This window comes from Numenius arquata, chromosome 1, assembly GCF_964106895.1.
Source record: "Numenius arquata chromosome 1, bNumArq3.hap1.1, whole genome shotgun sequence".
NCBI lineage: Eukaryota > Metazoa > Chordata > Aves > Charadriiformes > Scolopacidae > Numenius > Numenius arquata.
The window spans coordinates 71,495,216-71,512,191 of NC_133576.1; the positions used below are offsets into that span (position 1 = coordinate 71,495,216).

At 41.4% G+C, this 16,976-nt stretch overlaps 1 protein-coding gene across 1 annotated transcript in view; it reads left to right on the plus strand.

Moving 5' to 3' along the window:
- SLC9A2 (solute carrier family 9 member A2) overlaps nt 1-16,976 on the plus strand; it is a 31,505-nt gene that overhangs the window by 6,558 nt on the left and 7,971 nt on the right. The window contains exons 3-6 of the mRNA XM_074144757.1: nt 5,292-5,542; nt 11,178-11,395; nt 12,725-12,927; nt 15,700-15,789. Of these exons, the coding sequence (XP_074000858.1) occupies nt 5,292-5,542; nt 11,178-11,395; nt 12,725-12,927; nt 15,700-15,789 (762 nt within the window). The remainder of the gene's footprint in view (nt 1-5,291; nt 5,543-11,177; nt 11,396-12,724; nt 12,928-15,699; nt 15,790-16,976) is intronic.

The following is a 16,976-nucleotide window of genomic DNA, read 5'->3' on the forward strand; positions in this document are numbered from 1 at the left end:
GGTCTTACTACACCAGAGTAATGTGTAGCATATTTGCTCTAGGGATTTTACTACCTGATCTCTCTAGTTTCTGTATGTTTGAATTCTGTTACTTCTGTAATCTGAAACTGGAGGTTTTCCTCACCTGCAGAAATGTTGTTGGACAGGAGAGGGAAAAGGGCCAATGTGAGGGTGTTCCAGCATGTTCACAGGGAGAATGGGCAAGTCATTGAGATGGCACAGGACCTGGTTGATGCTAGCCTTTTGCATGTGCTCATCCAGTGGGAAATGCCCTGGGACCACCAATACATTTCTCCCAGGCTACAGATGAGATAGGACAACCGTCTGGAGGCAGTAATTTCTAATCATTAACTAGCTGAACTGGGTTTGTGGGGCTGACCTGAGGACAGCAATCTGCAAATTCCATTAACACCCCCAATGCCCTTCATTCGTACCTGATGACACCATGTCTGGGACATTACTCCCACTTATCCATGCCTTACTTGAAATCCTGCCCGTGCCAACTATGTCCTGGCACACTTTCGGATTTGTGAGACATGGGACGTCCAGTTTTTCATATGCCAGAAGAATCAGAAAGATTCAAGAATTGGGTCCACACCTTCCCTGTCTCTGTCCCTGGCTTCTTATTTCTGTCCAATTCTATGGACAATTGTCCTTTGGTTTTCCCATTTTCTAGGACTTTGCCTCACCTGTTTAACACTTGTATATCTCATAATTTAATCTAATTGGTACTGGTCATTTCATGTGAGTCCATGAGGGTACAGGTTATTTTTTTTTATATTTGCGCTCCATGCTTTACCTGATTCTTTTGCTATCTGCCAGCTGAATCGCATTCTCTCTTACGAGCTTGCCTTAAAGCCTAGCTTTTCTCATTAGCTTACAGCTGAAACTGCCTGCCATTAATAAACTGGTACTTAAGACAGTCCTGAAAATAAGTGGGTGTAAATACTGAGTTTCAAAAGGCTTAGTAGCTCAGCCATGGCTGTGTCTGTCTCTATTTACTCTTAATGGCCACTCATGCAGTAGAATTCTTTTCACACAGGTTTTTCTAGGGGAAAAAGGTCTGGTTTTATGCTAATGCTAAACTTTTTTTTTTTTTTTGTGTGGATTTTTCCAGCCAAAATAACTTGTTCCAATCACAAAATCAATCACCTTTCCACTGGAGCTGCAGTTAATCCAGCATGATTTGCTAGGAAAACACTGCATCCTGATGACAGAAGTATTCATGCATGCCACTGCCCAATGGCAAATTATTCCAAAACACCATTTTTATAGGCGCTGGCATGGCAATTTAATAACCGTGATGCTTGGCTTTCCTGTAGGCATCATTATTCCCTTCTTTGGAGGTAATCCTTTATCACGGTATGCCTGCCCAGGTGCCTTAATGTAGGGGAGATACTGTGAGGAGTCTGTAGGGCCAGCCCAGCATACGAACTGGCCATACATATATTCATGAAGGAGTGAAAGGAATTTAGAGTACCTTCAGTCTTACTTCCTAGCTATCGCTTAAAGGTAGCACTTGGCAGGAGATCAAGTGGTTTCCACATGCTAAGCATTGGTCTGCTAATGGTTCCTTGTTATGATTTTGCACACCTGCAGTCATGTGATTATGCTTAAAACATGACCCAGGCCACCACACAGATTCCCAGTGGGGTGTCCTTAGAGGACCTCACCTCCTCTGTCCATACTGGTGCTGCTGGACCAGTCCTTGCTGTGGTGCTGCCAGGGTTATGCAGCTATCCGCTCAAAGGAGACGATGTTTTGTAAATACTATCTCTTCCTCTGTCCTTGTTGTGTTACCAGGAGAGCTAATAAAACACCCTAGCAGGCAGAAACTCAGCACCTTCCAGCTTTTGTCTGCTGGAGCCCTCAAGTCCCACCTACCGTGGCAGGTACCTCTGGTGGGATGGGGGGATGAGGCAGGCGGGGAGCTGGAGGCAGGCTGCCCATATGCAGAAGCTGCCTAATCCCTATGGCCACTGCAGTATCAAAAAACTCAGGGGCTGCAGATGGGCAGTGCAGAATGGTGTGGCTTTAGTAAACATGCTTTCTAAATACTTTAAGCCCTTCTTCCTGCTATCCCACTTGTGCTGCCTGGCTGCTCCTAATAAAAGCTTTAATTAGGATAGCAGTATCATCTATGCTTTCCCTTTTCAGAAAACGTGCTATCACACCTTCATTTTAGATACAAAGCGAGGTTTGCTTCCTCGGGAATGCGTTTCTCTGCGTTTCTCAGATGGTCTTTCATGCCTGGCAGTTTTTGCGATACACCTGTGCATTTGGATGATCCTTTTCCTCCACTGATGGAATTTTGGAGCTTGAATTTGGGGCAGGACAACGTATTCCAGTTGGCTTCTTGTTCAGCGTTGGTGCTTTACCGAAAGACTGGGTCACTCATAACTAGCACAGTGATATTAAATGGCAAGATCGTGGTTGAAGTTGAGTGTTAGCAGTTCAAATTCCAATTCTAGGCTTAAAATCACAAAGGAGGAGCCAGTGTCATTAAAATAATATTATTCCCATGTTAGAAAACATTACAGCAGTGCTCTGTATTCTGCCTCTACTGAAAACATTATTTTAGTGTGCTTTAAAGTAATTTCAGAATTAAAAACTAATAACCAAGAACTGATAAAAGTAAGCAATTAGTATCTAGGAAGAGCACAGACACTGTGAGACAAAATTAAAAAGTGATTGGTGACTTGGTGTAGCCTTTAGCAAGTTCAGCTGAAGGATGTTGAGTAAATGCAAATTTTGAACTTGGAAAAAAAACCCCATTCTCATACCAAATGAGTTACAAAATGTGACCAGAGTTGATGTTGTCAACTCACCTGAAAGTTTAGAGAGCTGTAAAACTGAGCTGCTGTATAACTAAGTGGCTGTAGAGTAAGAGGGAAGTGAACCTGATTTTGATCTCGTTTACAGCAGTGTAAATAAAGAACAATAGGAACGAGATTAAAATCATGTTCATGACATTCCGTAGTCCTAGCTGCTGCTTCTACCATGGCAGTCTGGTTTTGATCCGAGGTACAAAGGAGGACATTGCTTTTTTTCTTTCAAATAACTTACAGCAACAGACTTGAGATTTGTGGGGATGTCTGTACATGGAAACAACAGACTCCATTCTCTTTACAGGGTGAATACTTCACTGTGAGGATGAGGTGATGTTATGGAAAGGCTATTGCTTGAGCAGATCAAAGTTACAGGCTTCTTTACAAGCAACTCTCAGTGGCCTTACTTTGGAGACTTGCCTTATATATTTATATAGTTACTTTTTAAAATATAAAAAAGGTTATTTAAAACTCCAATTAAAGAAAATAAGCATCTTCCCTAATATATACCAAGGGAATATTCTGCCAGGTCAAATTCTGTAGGTGTCTTGAAGAATAACATGACTCTGGGGTAGTCCCAAGTTTCAACAAGTGACATGGGGAAACTCCTCTCCTTGCAAACAACACAAGTCAACAGTATTCTTATTTTAGTCTGTGACTCATGGAGTCCTGGGAGTCTGTGGATTAAGAGGCCCTTGTAAAGTGACCAACAGAGGCACATCTATTGTCAGTAGGCTTAATTCTGGTATACTTCTCCTTATGCAAATCCACAAATCAAAACAGGCAGACAAACAGTGGAGCCTATGACATTACTTTCCTGCCCTGCACAGGTCATAGTAACAAGGAGCAGGGCAAAAAGGCTGGGAGTCTGCCTCAGAGCAGCAAGATGAAGGGATTTGTCCGGGTGAAAAAAGACACTTCTCCTAGGTGGGCATCATTGTTATCAAACAAATAGTTCATGCTCCTGCTCTTGTCCTGTTTGTTGCTTTGTAATGAAAATCACTGGTGACCATGCTAGGTTTGATTTAACCTTCTTTTTCATGCTTGCACTGGAATATATTTTTTCTTTTCTTTTTCAGTTCTTTCCTTTCACTTACCCCAAAGGACCCATAATAGGCCATGTCTTTGCATTAGTCTATAGTGAGAACTTTTACCTCTGTAAGACCTATCAAATTTTGGCTGAGAAGAGCTGAACAAGTTACTTTCTGTCATCTGAGAGAGAACAAGACTGCAAATACGACAAATCCCTCCTGTTCACTTACTGTTCAAATACCTACATTGTTGGCACAATGCAAGTAATGAAAAAAAATTGTTCTCAAATAGCATTTTTGATAGAGAAACCTGTTTGGTTTACTAAGTCCAGAAAGAAAGCAGAGGTTTAACTCCTGCAAGCTGTCCATGACTAGTCAGGTGTTTATTGTGACCATGGTAGCTTAGCCTGTGAACCCACTGTGATGAGAGTAGGTGCCTGTGACCAAGCTTAGATCTCTACAAGGGGAACGAGTAGCCATCACGGTATCACATGGCTGGGAACATATATGCAGTACCAGGCAATGCTTAAATTTCCCAAGTAAATGGGAGACCCTTTAAGATTTCTATAAGAGTAATTGATTTCATTGTTGTGTGTTTTGTAGTAACTAAAAGACTGGGCATTATTAAAATGTGGGCTTTACATTTATATCCATTTCCTGTATAAAACAAAAAGGCTCTCTGGTTAAGAAAATATGATAATCCCATTGACCAAGTTTGTTTGGGAGGATGGTTATAAACACTTTGAAAATTAAACCGGGCAAACACGTGGTAACGGGTCTTTTAATGGGAATTAAATCCAAATCTCTGGAAAAAATCTAAAGTTTTAAAAGTCTTTAAACCATTGGATTCCTAGTGGTTATTAAATCAGAGAAAGAGCACTCCATGGATGCCATGCTGCTTCTACTCCTTAGGATGGTCACTGTCTTTCCCTCCCCCTCCCCCCATGCCAGACGAATCTATGGTCTAATTCGGTACTGCAGCTCTTGATGTCTTATGTATATCAAACACATTAGAAAATAACGTGATTCTTCACTGATTTTGAAACTGTATTTTTTCCTCCTCCTTTTTTAATTTCTTTTATTCTGGGGAAAATCTGAAATGACCATTTCTGGAGAAACTAGAAGCTCTGCAAATAAATTAATTTAAAGAAAGGTTATGTAGATCTATGCTCCTGGCCTGCAGAATGGCATGAGTTAAGAAACCTGTCCCATTTGTAAAAATGGGAATAATGCTATTTACCCTTCTTTGTATATCTCCCTAATATTTATGGATGACAAGTAATATGCCAGTGGTAAACAACAGCATATCTCAAACATGAGTTCAAGGTAGACAGAGAAATTCAGAGTTCAACATTGAAGCAGAGGAACATAATGACATGAAGGGAAATTAAGAAGAGTTCAGAAACATAATGTGCTTTCTTTTTCCTCATAGGTCCTGTACAATTTGTTCAAGTCTTTCTGCCAGATGCGCACAATTAAAGTTATTGACATATTCGCTGGGATTGCTAACTTCTTTATAGTGGGGATCGGTGGAGTATTGATTGGAATCCTTTTGGGATTTGTAGCAGCCTTTACCACCCGTTTCACCCATAAAATCCGAGTGATTGAGCCACTCTTTGTCTTCCTGTACAGTTACTTGTCATACATAACAGCTGAAATGTTTCATCTCTCGGGCATCATGGCGTAAGTACCCCAAACTTCAGTAATAATAGCACCCAAGTAAGAATGCCAAAGCAAACTGCAGAGAAGACCAGATTTTGCAAACTTTGCTCTGTGGCATTGTTCCACTGTGCATGGCAGCGATGCTGGCTTGAGGATTTCCGGCCTCTCCCCTCCCACTTCCATCCCATTCTCTCAGCTTGCCACCACACCAGCTGTGTCACTAAAACAGTCCACAGCATCACACCATAAACCATATCTTTGAAATGTTCCAAGTTAAAAATAATCCCTTATATTTTCAGTGGGGTTATTTTTAACTCAGATCAGTTTGGTGACACGTGTCCTCATGTGACCCTACAACTAGTCATAAAAGCATGGCTGAGGGGTGGCCCACAGGGATGTGGGGGCCTCAGTGGCTGGGAGGGAGTGAGAGTGGTAGCTGGGAACTTCATGAACTGGCTTTGCTTCCGATGCCAATATATTGTGAAACTACATCTTACACTTAGTCGTGTGAGCAGCCAGTAAGTACCATTCAATAAAGACAATGTATATATCATTAAGGCAAACTCCTGCTGGATTACAAGCACAGTAAGGGTTGCGTGAATGAAAAATCTGCAGAATGTAGTCCTGTGGTGATACAACACTTTGCTTTAGTACCTTGGTATGTGTTCCTGTGTGTTACAATGCTCTCTGAATACATCATTATGTATAAAATAATATTATTCTTCCCAGTTCCAACAGATAAAAATATTTTCACTCCTGTTTTTTCACTCCTGGACTTCAGTAGAGAGAGAGCACAGCCTCTCGCTTGATGCTGTTTATACTGTAACAACCTCAACTACAAAAAGAGTTTGATATACTTGAATGGTTTGCTCTGGTTCCAAGTAATATTTTTAAAGGCCAGCCTTCTTTAATGACTTTGTATTATTCCAGGCGCAAATATGAGCCATTCAGGTATTAGGAGCATAGCTTTTTATGAAAGCTCAGATGTTACTTTTGAGTATCACTAATACTTGATAATACCTCATCTGATTATTATCTTTTAGAAAAGTGAAGGTAGGTTTGATATCATAGTCATGCCAGTATACGGTTTTCTGGGGCTGGGAAGCATTTTACATGGAAACTTAACGGCTGATGATTTCAGTAGTATAAAAATAGAGATATGCCATGAAACGGGAGGGTTTAGTACTTTAATATAAGTAAAGAACTAGAGATTGCATGGGTTTCTTTCTCTGATATGAGCCTAAATAAAGTAACATATCCATCCACTTTGACCGAGTTCATAAATGTGCCATCTCTTTCCCTAGCTTCTATTCATAGCATTTGTGTGGTTTCTAGTTTCCTCCACTTCTTAAGTCAAATGTCCTTGACATCCTATGATCAAATACTTAAAGGGCTTCTAAACCAAAGATGTGTGGCTAAACTGTACATGGAAAAAATTGTGGCTGTGTGCATGAAAATACTGATTTGGACATGCTGCGTCCAGGATGCAATCAAAAGGGCATGGCCGGTCTGTTGGTGGGTCGGTGGACCCACCGCATGCCAGTGCCTGCAACCAGCACACCCGTGCTTCCCATGGCATGGACAGACTATGCCTTTTTATTTGCAACAGCAGCCCCTGAGTGGGTGCAAAACAGAAGAGGAAGCACAGAGTATTTTTTCCCTCCAACAGCACAAGAGAAAATAAGTTATCTTTAAAATGTCCCGCATTTTTTTTTTTTACCCTAAATGTATTTTGTAATAGTTGGCAGAGCTGGATGTATCAGTAACACCCAGGGGGAGCAGGAAGGGCTCTCTGCAGCCATGTAGTGTGTCTCAGCTGTCATGGGACGTAAAGCGTGTCCCCTCCCAGCAGCACTGCTGAGGGCCTTAGAGCTCCTGTAATCTCTGCATCCTCCTGGAGTAAATCTACCTCATGCTTTTCACATTTTATTATTCTTTGAACTACAGAGAGCATTTTTCTCAGTGTCACGGTGCAACATGCACTGGTATTGAGTTCCCTGTCATTTTCTGCAGTGAATGACTCATGGCATGGTGGCCTGGGTCTGACTTCAAAGTCAGCCCTCCTTTGAGCATGTGGTTGGACCAAATGACTTTGGAGTGTCCCTTACAACCCGGGTTGTTTATTCATTATGTGATTCTATGGCCATTTATAGTTCAGCCTATAGGAGATAATTGCCTGATCTTTTTTTCACCCACATCCATGTGAGTCTGTTACACTAGTGATTCCCGCTTCCTTCATAACCAGGTTCATAAAGATACTCAGCGAGACCTTGTGGTTACATGCTGTTCCATATTTTAGGTGGACAGGAGCAGGAGCATACAGTGTTATCAAAGGAATAAGATACATACACCGAGTGCCTCATTTCTGTGCAAGTAGGAATTCACTGGCAGAGGAATAAAGGGGAATGAAAGGTGCTTGTCCCTCTTCTGATAAGCCTGTGTACTCGTTCTAGAGACAAACGATTCTTAAAGCATCCACGTATAACCCCTGCACCGGGTTACCTGGCTGAAATAGCGAAGGGACTGAAGCATGTCCCTGTGAGCTGCAGTGAGAAAGGCCTCTCCAGACGGAGAGGAAGGAGCTTCCACTGTAATTAGAGCTGGGCTTGAATCAGGGGCATGGCTGTAAAACATACACATGTGAATCTGAACTTTATTTGCTTGGTTCTATTTCTAATTATAATGCTGCGTTTTCTGCTTACTTATTTCTCATAAGGGATGTGAAGCAGCAGAACGATTAATATGTGTTTCTTTTTTTTTTGCAACAGTGAGTTAGCAAGCTGAAAGGAACAAACATTGAAACTACTGTAAATTTAGTAGGTCAAGGAAACTTGAGGATTGAACCCAGTGGCCTAGTTTATTGCAGTCATGACAGAAACTGTACTGTTTGTGCAGGAGGACTTTTATTCTTCAGAAGCACAGAAGGTTGCAGGTTAATTACAATTAACTGCTTTTTCCCTCCCCTTCTTGACCAAGGCAACTACTTCAGGTCACAGAAGTGGAAGCCAGAATTAATGTACGTGGATAAGAACTGTAAAATAAAACACACCTAAGCTTTTGCTTAGATTGTGAAATCTTTTGCTTAGACAGTGAAAATTAGATTTGGGAAGAACATATATTAATGTACATAAAATCTTGCATATTTCAAGAAAATTACTTTATAAAGAATTTAACACTATATTGTCATATCATTTTCAAATTAAAGAGACTTTGACAGCTTTTTTTCTATGTAGATAAGCATTCTGAAGAGATACCAGATTCATAAAGTAAGAAGTGATTAGATGTGGAATATTACCTACCTGAAGTGTAACAAATAATGTACAGCACTATTTGTTATCCTGGTGAACCAACATATCAATTAGTTGACACTAATTGAATGAATGCAAAATGTGACTGAAATTAATATTATATATATAAAAAAAAGAGTGTCGTCCCTTTAAATTCTAGTGGTTGAACATGGTAGGTGTTTTAAGTTACAGCTTGCAAAGATCCTGATTAATCTGGTGACAGATTCTTATCAATCATCTATTTACAGTGCCTCCATTACCTCAGCATCCAAAAACAAACCATGTCCAGAGCATGCTTCCCCACTCCCCAAGCTGCAGGGCTTTCCTAAAAGACTATAATAATGAAAACTATTTATTTCAAGAGGGTAAGAAATAGCACTGAGTGTTTTGTTCTGTCTTTGATGCAGACCTGACCCCTCTACTGCTTTGAGCAGTAAGATTTGAGACTCTGAAACAACCGTGTGTCTGGAAATGGCTGTTTTGCAGCCTGCCCACTGCGTTCTTGCTATATTTCATTTGCTGCCTCTGCACTTGCCAGTTCCACCGTGTGTGCAATTGGCTGGAGGTAGCTGGGATGCATCGGACTTGTTATAATTGTACAGACAAGCTGTGCAGGCACAGGAGGGCTGTCACGACCTGTGACATAACCTGAGATATTTGTAGGTCTGTCAGTGCAGCCTGTGGCTTGTGAAGAGCTGGGTTTGCCACTGAATGTGAGAGATGTGGAGGGTCAAAGTCTTAAGTAGATTTGAGACCCTTCTTCACATATACTTCTGAGATTGGTCACCAGAACTATGCGTAAACTGAAGAACGTGGGAATGTTTGACAGCTTCTGGGCTTGGCTGTATATCCTGCCCAAGACATCACTCCACGTCAGGACAAAATCCATGCAGGGCCCTGGTCCTCTTTGACTTTTTATCTGAGATGTGCAGGCACATATGTTTGTGGGATCTATGGTGGGATCTATAATAATTCCCGAGTCTGGGCCACTGTAAGATCAGAACAAGGAGGACAGCTGTGAAGAGCATTGTCAGTCTGTCTGTACAGGCAAAAATACAAGACCTCTGTTGTCCTAACCACATGCTCAAACTAGAAATGTTACCTAAACCACTGAATGTTGCAGGGAGGGAGCTTGCATGTTGATAAAATCTGCATCTTTTCTCCTGTGGTGGATCCCACATTGTCATGATGAGCTGTGCTTCCCAGATAGCATGCTACTCTTGGGCCACAGAGGATCTTTCTGTTCAAGACCATGGTGAAATCAGCTGACAGTGAAGAGAGAGATGACAGTTATGTCAGTACTAAATGCAGATGGGGGTCTGGGATAGTTTTACTCAAGCTTTCCTTCTTCTTAGTCTTGGAGTTTGCTTAGGGCTGCGCTTAGTTTTTGTATGGACTGGCCATTTTATTCTGTGCTGTCTAGATCTGCCTCTCTGTCTCGAAGTGTAGGTGTACGAAAATGTGGGGTGAAGGCCACGTTAGGTGCACTGTTTTGCTAGCAAACCCTCTCCACCTTTATTTGTAAGCCACTACCTGCCCCCATCGGACTGCATCTGTCCCCACATCAGACTCCTTTTCCTGGGTTTTATTCACCGTGATGTGCCCACAGGAGCTGTGCTGCTTGACAGAGGTCAGAAAAATACACTGTGCCCTCTCCATGTGTCCATGTGTCCTCCTGGATTTGTCCCTCAGAAATAATTCTGCCTGGTTACTTTGGGGATGTGGATGTGTTGATGTTTCAAGCTATGTTTCAGATCTTGGCCATTGTCCTCCAAGCAGGCCATGCTGGCTCCATGTAAAAAAGGGAAAGTGATAGAAAAAAATAATAATAAAGGAGTGGTGGAGGATGACAAATTGTCTGTTGCCTTGCTGCTTACTTTGCCTGGAAAGAGGAGCTGGCTACTGTCACTACCATTGAGGATGGGTGCAGTTTGGTGGGACAACTGCTGGTGGGAAGGTGGTGAAGTCCTGCCCCAGGTTATGCAGTTGCCATCCTGTCTGATGTCCCTCAGCAGCAATAGAAGCAGCAATCCCTGTTTTCCAGGGCTTCTTCTGGCTCTTCTCGGCTGCATCTTTTTCAAAACACAGAGTCTGAGTGACCCCTGCACAGATCCTTTGGATTTAGTATGTAACACAACTCTCCATGTACTAATGTCTTCTCAGAAAACTCCCCAATGTGGAAAAAAAAATAATCTCGTGCCCAAAACTGTAGGTTCACTAAGTCTATAAATTTGAGACTGGTTATGGAATAAGTTATGCTTTGTATTTAAAGAGGACTATGGAAAAGTGAATAATACTCTGTAGAAATGAGAGAGGCTAAAAAAAAAAAAATCAAGCCCGTGAGATACAGGATAATGCTTGCCTTTCAGGATTACAGCTTGTGCCATGACCATGAATAAATACGTGGAGGAAAATGTTTCCCAAAAATCCTATACGACAATAAAGTATTTCATGAAGATGCTGAGCAGTGTCAGTGAGACCTTAATCTTCATCTTCATGGGAGTGTCTACAGTTGGGAAGAACCATGAGTGGAACTGGGCCTTCGTTAGCTTCACCCTTCTTTTCTGTTTAATCTGGAGGGCATTGGGTAAGCAAGTCTCAGACTACCTGTCACTGTTCTTTGGAAGTGAAACTTTTTACCTCTCTTCAAGCAGATAATTCCAAAATTTAGTCAGAGTCCCATCAGGTTGTAGAATGGTCTTCTGACTTGTAAGGTGTCCTAGATCTCAGAGTCAGCTTCCACCTTCCCTGATAATGCAACCCAGAAAACAATCTGGTCCTGATCCTGCCCATCTAAAGTCAGAGGCAGTCTGCTTGGTAAACAGAGTACATGTATTTAAGTAAACATTTATTTACAAATAAGCAAATTTTGCTTAAAAGAATTAGCAGTTGTACAACCATAAAACAGACTGTGGGAGTTGTTTTATTTATGTATACTGTCTTTGGGATTTTCCCAGTCATTGGCGTAAATAGCATCAAAACAGGAAATGCTGTAGCTGAAGTATTGTTCAGGTATATATTGTGAAGAAAAAAATTCCTATAAGAAACTACTTGACCCCCCCTGAATTTGCAGTACTAGCTCTTTTTCTTTTACCTTGAGACTTGAATGCAGGTCAGGCTCGTAAGTCTTACAGTTTCCTATGTAATGATTCGGTCCCTCTGGGCACAGAGGCGGCTCATGCTCTGGTCTGCCTCTGCACCCCAACTTCCAGCTCCCACGTCTCCCTCAAGTGCATAACTAGACTATTTTCCTTCCTGCACCTAAACCCCCACAATTAATACCTTATGTTGAAAAGCAGCTAAGCAGTTTGACTGCCCCCCCAGCTCCTGCTGTCCCCTCAGCTTGCCCCCTTCACCTGCCTTTATATTCCAGTCCGCCACATCCCTGGTGCCCTTGCCTTCGGTGCATCTACATGCACTGGCATCTTCTCCTGCCATCCCCAGCCCTGCATCCTTCCTGTCTGTGCAAGTAAAATTAAGTGAGTGAATAGGAGTTTGCAGAATTCAAAGCACACATTGATGGCAGTGACAAGCCAAAGTGTTCAAAATCACCTCAAATCCTATTAAATATAATTAGGAGGTTTGGAGTATACTGACAGAGAATTATTGCTGTTCTAGAGGTGCAGAGTCTAGCAGATAGATGTCTTCTGGAGATCAATTAGCTGCTTCAGGTCCTAAGTCCAGCTGACCTGAGGCAGTTAGCTCACTAAATATGTTTAAAGTGATGCTTCCTAGGCATTTTAAATTTTTCTTCCATGATGTTTTCAAGCAGCTAAGTAACATTTAATTTTAATAATATATAGGTAAGAAGCAAATAGAAGTGTTTTAAAACAGATATTAGCATTGTGCGGGATTTCTGTGTAATTTAATTTCTCTTTTTCCCCCTCCTCCCTGTATTTCTGTTTTTTTCCTTCAGGTGTTTTTGTTCTGACTCAGATCATTAATGTGTTCCGGACGATTCCTCTCACTTTTAAGGACCAATTTATTATCGCCTATGGAGGCCTCCGAGGAGCTATTTGCTTTTCACTTGTATTTCTGCTTCCTCCTGCTGTGTTTCCCAGGAAGAAATTGTTCATCACTGCTGTTATCGTAGTGATATTCTTTACCGTTTTCATTCAGGTAATGCCTTTCCTCTTCTGGACTTTTTTTTCAGACAGGTTGTAAATAAGCAGCGGGTGGAAAAACAGATGTTCTAACTTACTGGAAGGAACATACTTGAAGGCACTCTCCATGGTCATAGTTTAAAAAAAATGCTATGCAGACTGTAGACAGGTAGCAGAAGTATGCCAGGTATTAAGTACTTATGCTAATATATAAGTAGTGTTAAGCATTTAAGACCTAGTGAGCTTGGAGTACAGATAAAAGATAATCTGGGTACAGCCCCAGCACTAATTCCTTTGTTAGAATATTTAAAGTTATGCATTTACTAAGGAGTATGGTGTTGTCTATAGTGCACAGTGAACAGGGGATGGAAGACACTGAAGGCCCTGAGAAGTGAACTGGAGTTTTCGAGTCTGGATGTTAGGCAGTGATGCTGCAAACCAGCTGGACATCCACCCAAAAGCACCAGCTGATGGAAGAATGTGAGCAACTTGTCTCTGGTGTCAACCTGGCCACGGAGGCCTGGTCAAGAGTGACCAAGAGAAAGGGAAGTGACTGAAAGCAGCAAAATGTAGAGGAGGCAAGCCCCTCAAATAAACATATGGGCTAGTCATTTTCCAGAGCAGTGGGAGAGATGTGGGAGGCTAGTAAATGGAATTTCAGGCCTGTGGGAAAAATAGCCTGCCTTTTACATGAATAAAGCTGCTATGGGAACTAGCAAGTGTCTGTGCTCGTGCTTGGGAAAGGGGAAAAGGTGTCTGGAGCAGCTGGAGGTCAGTTAGGTGACCTTAGCATGTAAGCTGTGAAACTCGATTTTGAAGGATAGAATAATTTAAAATATGGAGGTAAATGGAATGTGTTGTGAAATGCAACATGGTTTACCAAGGGAAAACTGGTATCATTCTTTGATAAGGCAGTTTATTTTTTAGAGTAATCCCATCTAACTGGATGACTGTAAAATCTTTGAGGGGGGAGGGGGCCACATAGGAGTTTGTTAGCTTAACTACTCGTTAAACTGAGGTTTAGATTGACAGTAGGATGAGGAAGAAGCTGACAGTTTCTCCTATAAAGGGAAATAGAAGCATATGATCCTTTGGGTCAGAAAGGACCTCTAGGTGTCTCTAGTACCAAACCCATGCCCAAAGCAAGGCCACCTTCAAAGCTAGGTCGTGTTGCTCAGGGCCATGTCAAGTTGAGTTCTGAATATCTCTATGGATGGAGTTTCCCCAGCATCTCTGGGCACCTGCTCCAGTGGTCAGATAATAAGCTGATGAGATGTTAATTGAATTCCTCAAGGATCGTTCCTGGGGATGGTTTTATTTAATAGTCTTGTTATTGACCATGGCACATAAATGTGGGAGTTTTTTGTTGCTGATATTTCTTGATGACAGGCTTTGGAAGGTGTTCTCAGGGTGACAGGGAGATGGAGTATCATGTAGAAAAAAGAGAATATCTGAGGGCCAAAATGATGGAAACGGAATGAAATTTAACAGTAGTAAGTGCAAACATGTTCTTGCTGGGAGTTTCTTACTGGGAATTTCTCTTATGAAATGAGAACCTTTCATTTGGGAAAAAATAGAAAGGGAAAAAGACACAGGTGTACTAGCTCATAACAGAGTAGAGTTTAAGCCACCAATGCAGTGGGAACAGAAGAAAGGCAAATCTGATCTTAAGACGTACTGAGAAAGGTATTTCCATAAGAGAATAGTGTCATGTCCTAGAGTGATCATGGGACTGGTAAGCCTGTTGTGTGAAAGGAGACCAGGATGCCTTAGTTTTAGCAAAATGAAGGAGAAGAGGGAATATAATTACTGTTTATACGAGGGAGCGAACACCAGAGAAGGAGGAGCACTGTTTAAACTAAAAAGGCAAATGTTGGCACAAGAACAAAGTGGTACAGAGTGGCCATGATGCAATCAAGAAGCACCTTTCTAATTATTAGAACAATGAGGTTCAGGATGAGTGTTCCAGTATGAGCAATGGGGCAAAGAAACCTAACTGCTTTTAAGATAAAGAATTTACAAAAAGAAATATGTGACCTGGTTGTCTGGGATAGTAGGGACTGGCCTCAACGCCGTGACAGATTCGTCTCCCCTGTGCCAGTGCGCGTATACAAATAAACAAATTATGTCAATTCTTCCACAAATAATTGTTCAAAAACCATTATGTCATTCTGGGATAGCCAAAACTTTTTGTTCTTTCTCAGAGAATAGTCAGGCAAGGACACATATTTACAAAAAGTCTTAGTGTCACAATCCTGAACAGCAATTTTAGTGCTACTGTTGACACATCTTTGAGTACCTGTTTTGGAAGTAAGCACTTAAAAGAGGACTTTCTATGTTTGCTTTGCAATGACATCAGATCTGTTTTTTAATTCAGAAAACAAGTGAGAGTTCTTCTAATACATAACAGAACTGAAAAAAAGTTTAAATATATTGTGGATGGGGTAATTGTTGTATTCCTGATGGGGTTTGTCAGGTTGCCCCGCTTGGACCTCTTAGCTCCAGAGAGCCCCTTCCTTCTGCTGCATTAGTGGAGTCTGTGCTGACAAGGGCTTCATAGCTAAGTGCAACACCTGTGAATCAGAAGAGTGAATTCACGATTATAAGTATTGTGTCAGGCTGGATTTGGGGGTTAGGAAGGTGAAAGGTTATCCAGAGCTAAAAAGGTACCCACAGCCATTTTCAGTGCTCTGACAGAGGTGGAAAAGACTGAAAGGCTTTTTTTTTTCTTCATGTTTATGGAAAAAAAACAAGAACTATGTGCTTTTTTTTTTTTTTTTTTCCACAGGGAATAACAATTCGTCCACTGGTGGAGTTTCTTGATGTCAAAAGGTCAAATAAAAAGCAGCCTGCTGTCAGTGAAGAGATTTATAACAGGGTATGCTGCAGCTTCGGTGTTATAGATGAAACCCTCATACAGATGAAATTGATAGTGGCTTTCAGTAAGACAAGGATTCAGCATACAGTATTACAGAGAGACACGCACTCCTTTAGACTTCTTTTTGATAGCTGTTATAAGCACAACTGTAAAGCTCATATTTAAGCTTTGGCAGTTACCAAAATTATCATTGTCATTGTTACATATCATTATTTTGCAATCTTCTTATTGTTCACCTCTTGAGGTAAATTAACTTTCTATAGTTTGTTTCACATATAAGATACATGTTATTTTAGAACTTGGTTACATTAGGAAAGCTTTGGCAATTTAAATACATTACATTGCATTTGAGTTAGTCTAATTAAACAAATGTAAACTTCTCCTGAACACACTCTTAAACCTTCTTAGCTCTCACATCATCAGCCTCTTTATGGATTTGTATTTGGTGCGTGTATGTCTCCAATTATTGCAGTTTATTAGCCATGCATATTCTTGAATTTATTTCTCCTTGCAGCATACCTGTGGCAAGTGGTTTGAAATTCTAAAAATTAGGAATAACGAGGGCCACATTCAACAAAGAAGTCAATCTAGGCATCTAAAAGTCCATCCTTTTAGAGAATATCTTTTGGACATATCCACCATGATTTCCCCCTGAATTTGAGAGACCCCTACTATGGTACTTGAATTAAGAGTAAACGAGCTGCCTCTGGGAATCAAGTGAGATCTTAGCTGAACTGATTCACTCTTTTGTAATTGATCACAAACTGGAGGAAGAGTGTGTTTATAATATTAGGTGCTTTGGACGCTTTGAGGTGAGTCTAGATCACAATCCCTTAAACTCGGAGTTCAGGACCTGATGCTGGGTATCTTGCTCTGTCCTGTGCCTCTCAAGGGGCCAATGCTGACATAGGGAGCTGCTGCCCACTCAGGTTTTCTCCTCTGCAAAGTCACACCTAGTTCACTGTCAGGCCTGGGGAAGTCCCTGAAGAAGTCCCAGGCATAGCCCTAAGTGGTTAGGGAACTTAAATTAAAGTATGGGGGGAAAGAGCTACCTACAGATTCAGACAGGAGCTGAACAAGACTGACATTGAGGAAATTAGCAACTACCTTCTGTCCTTTGGGGGCTGTGAGCTAAGGAAGCTCCAGGGGAAACAACAGAATCTGGCTATGATTTTGATTAGACTGCA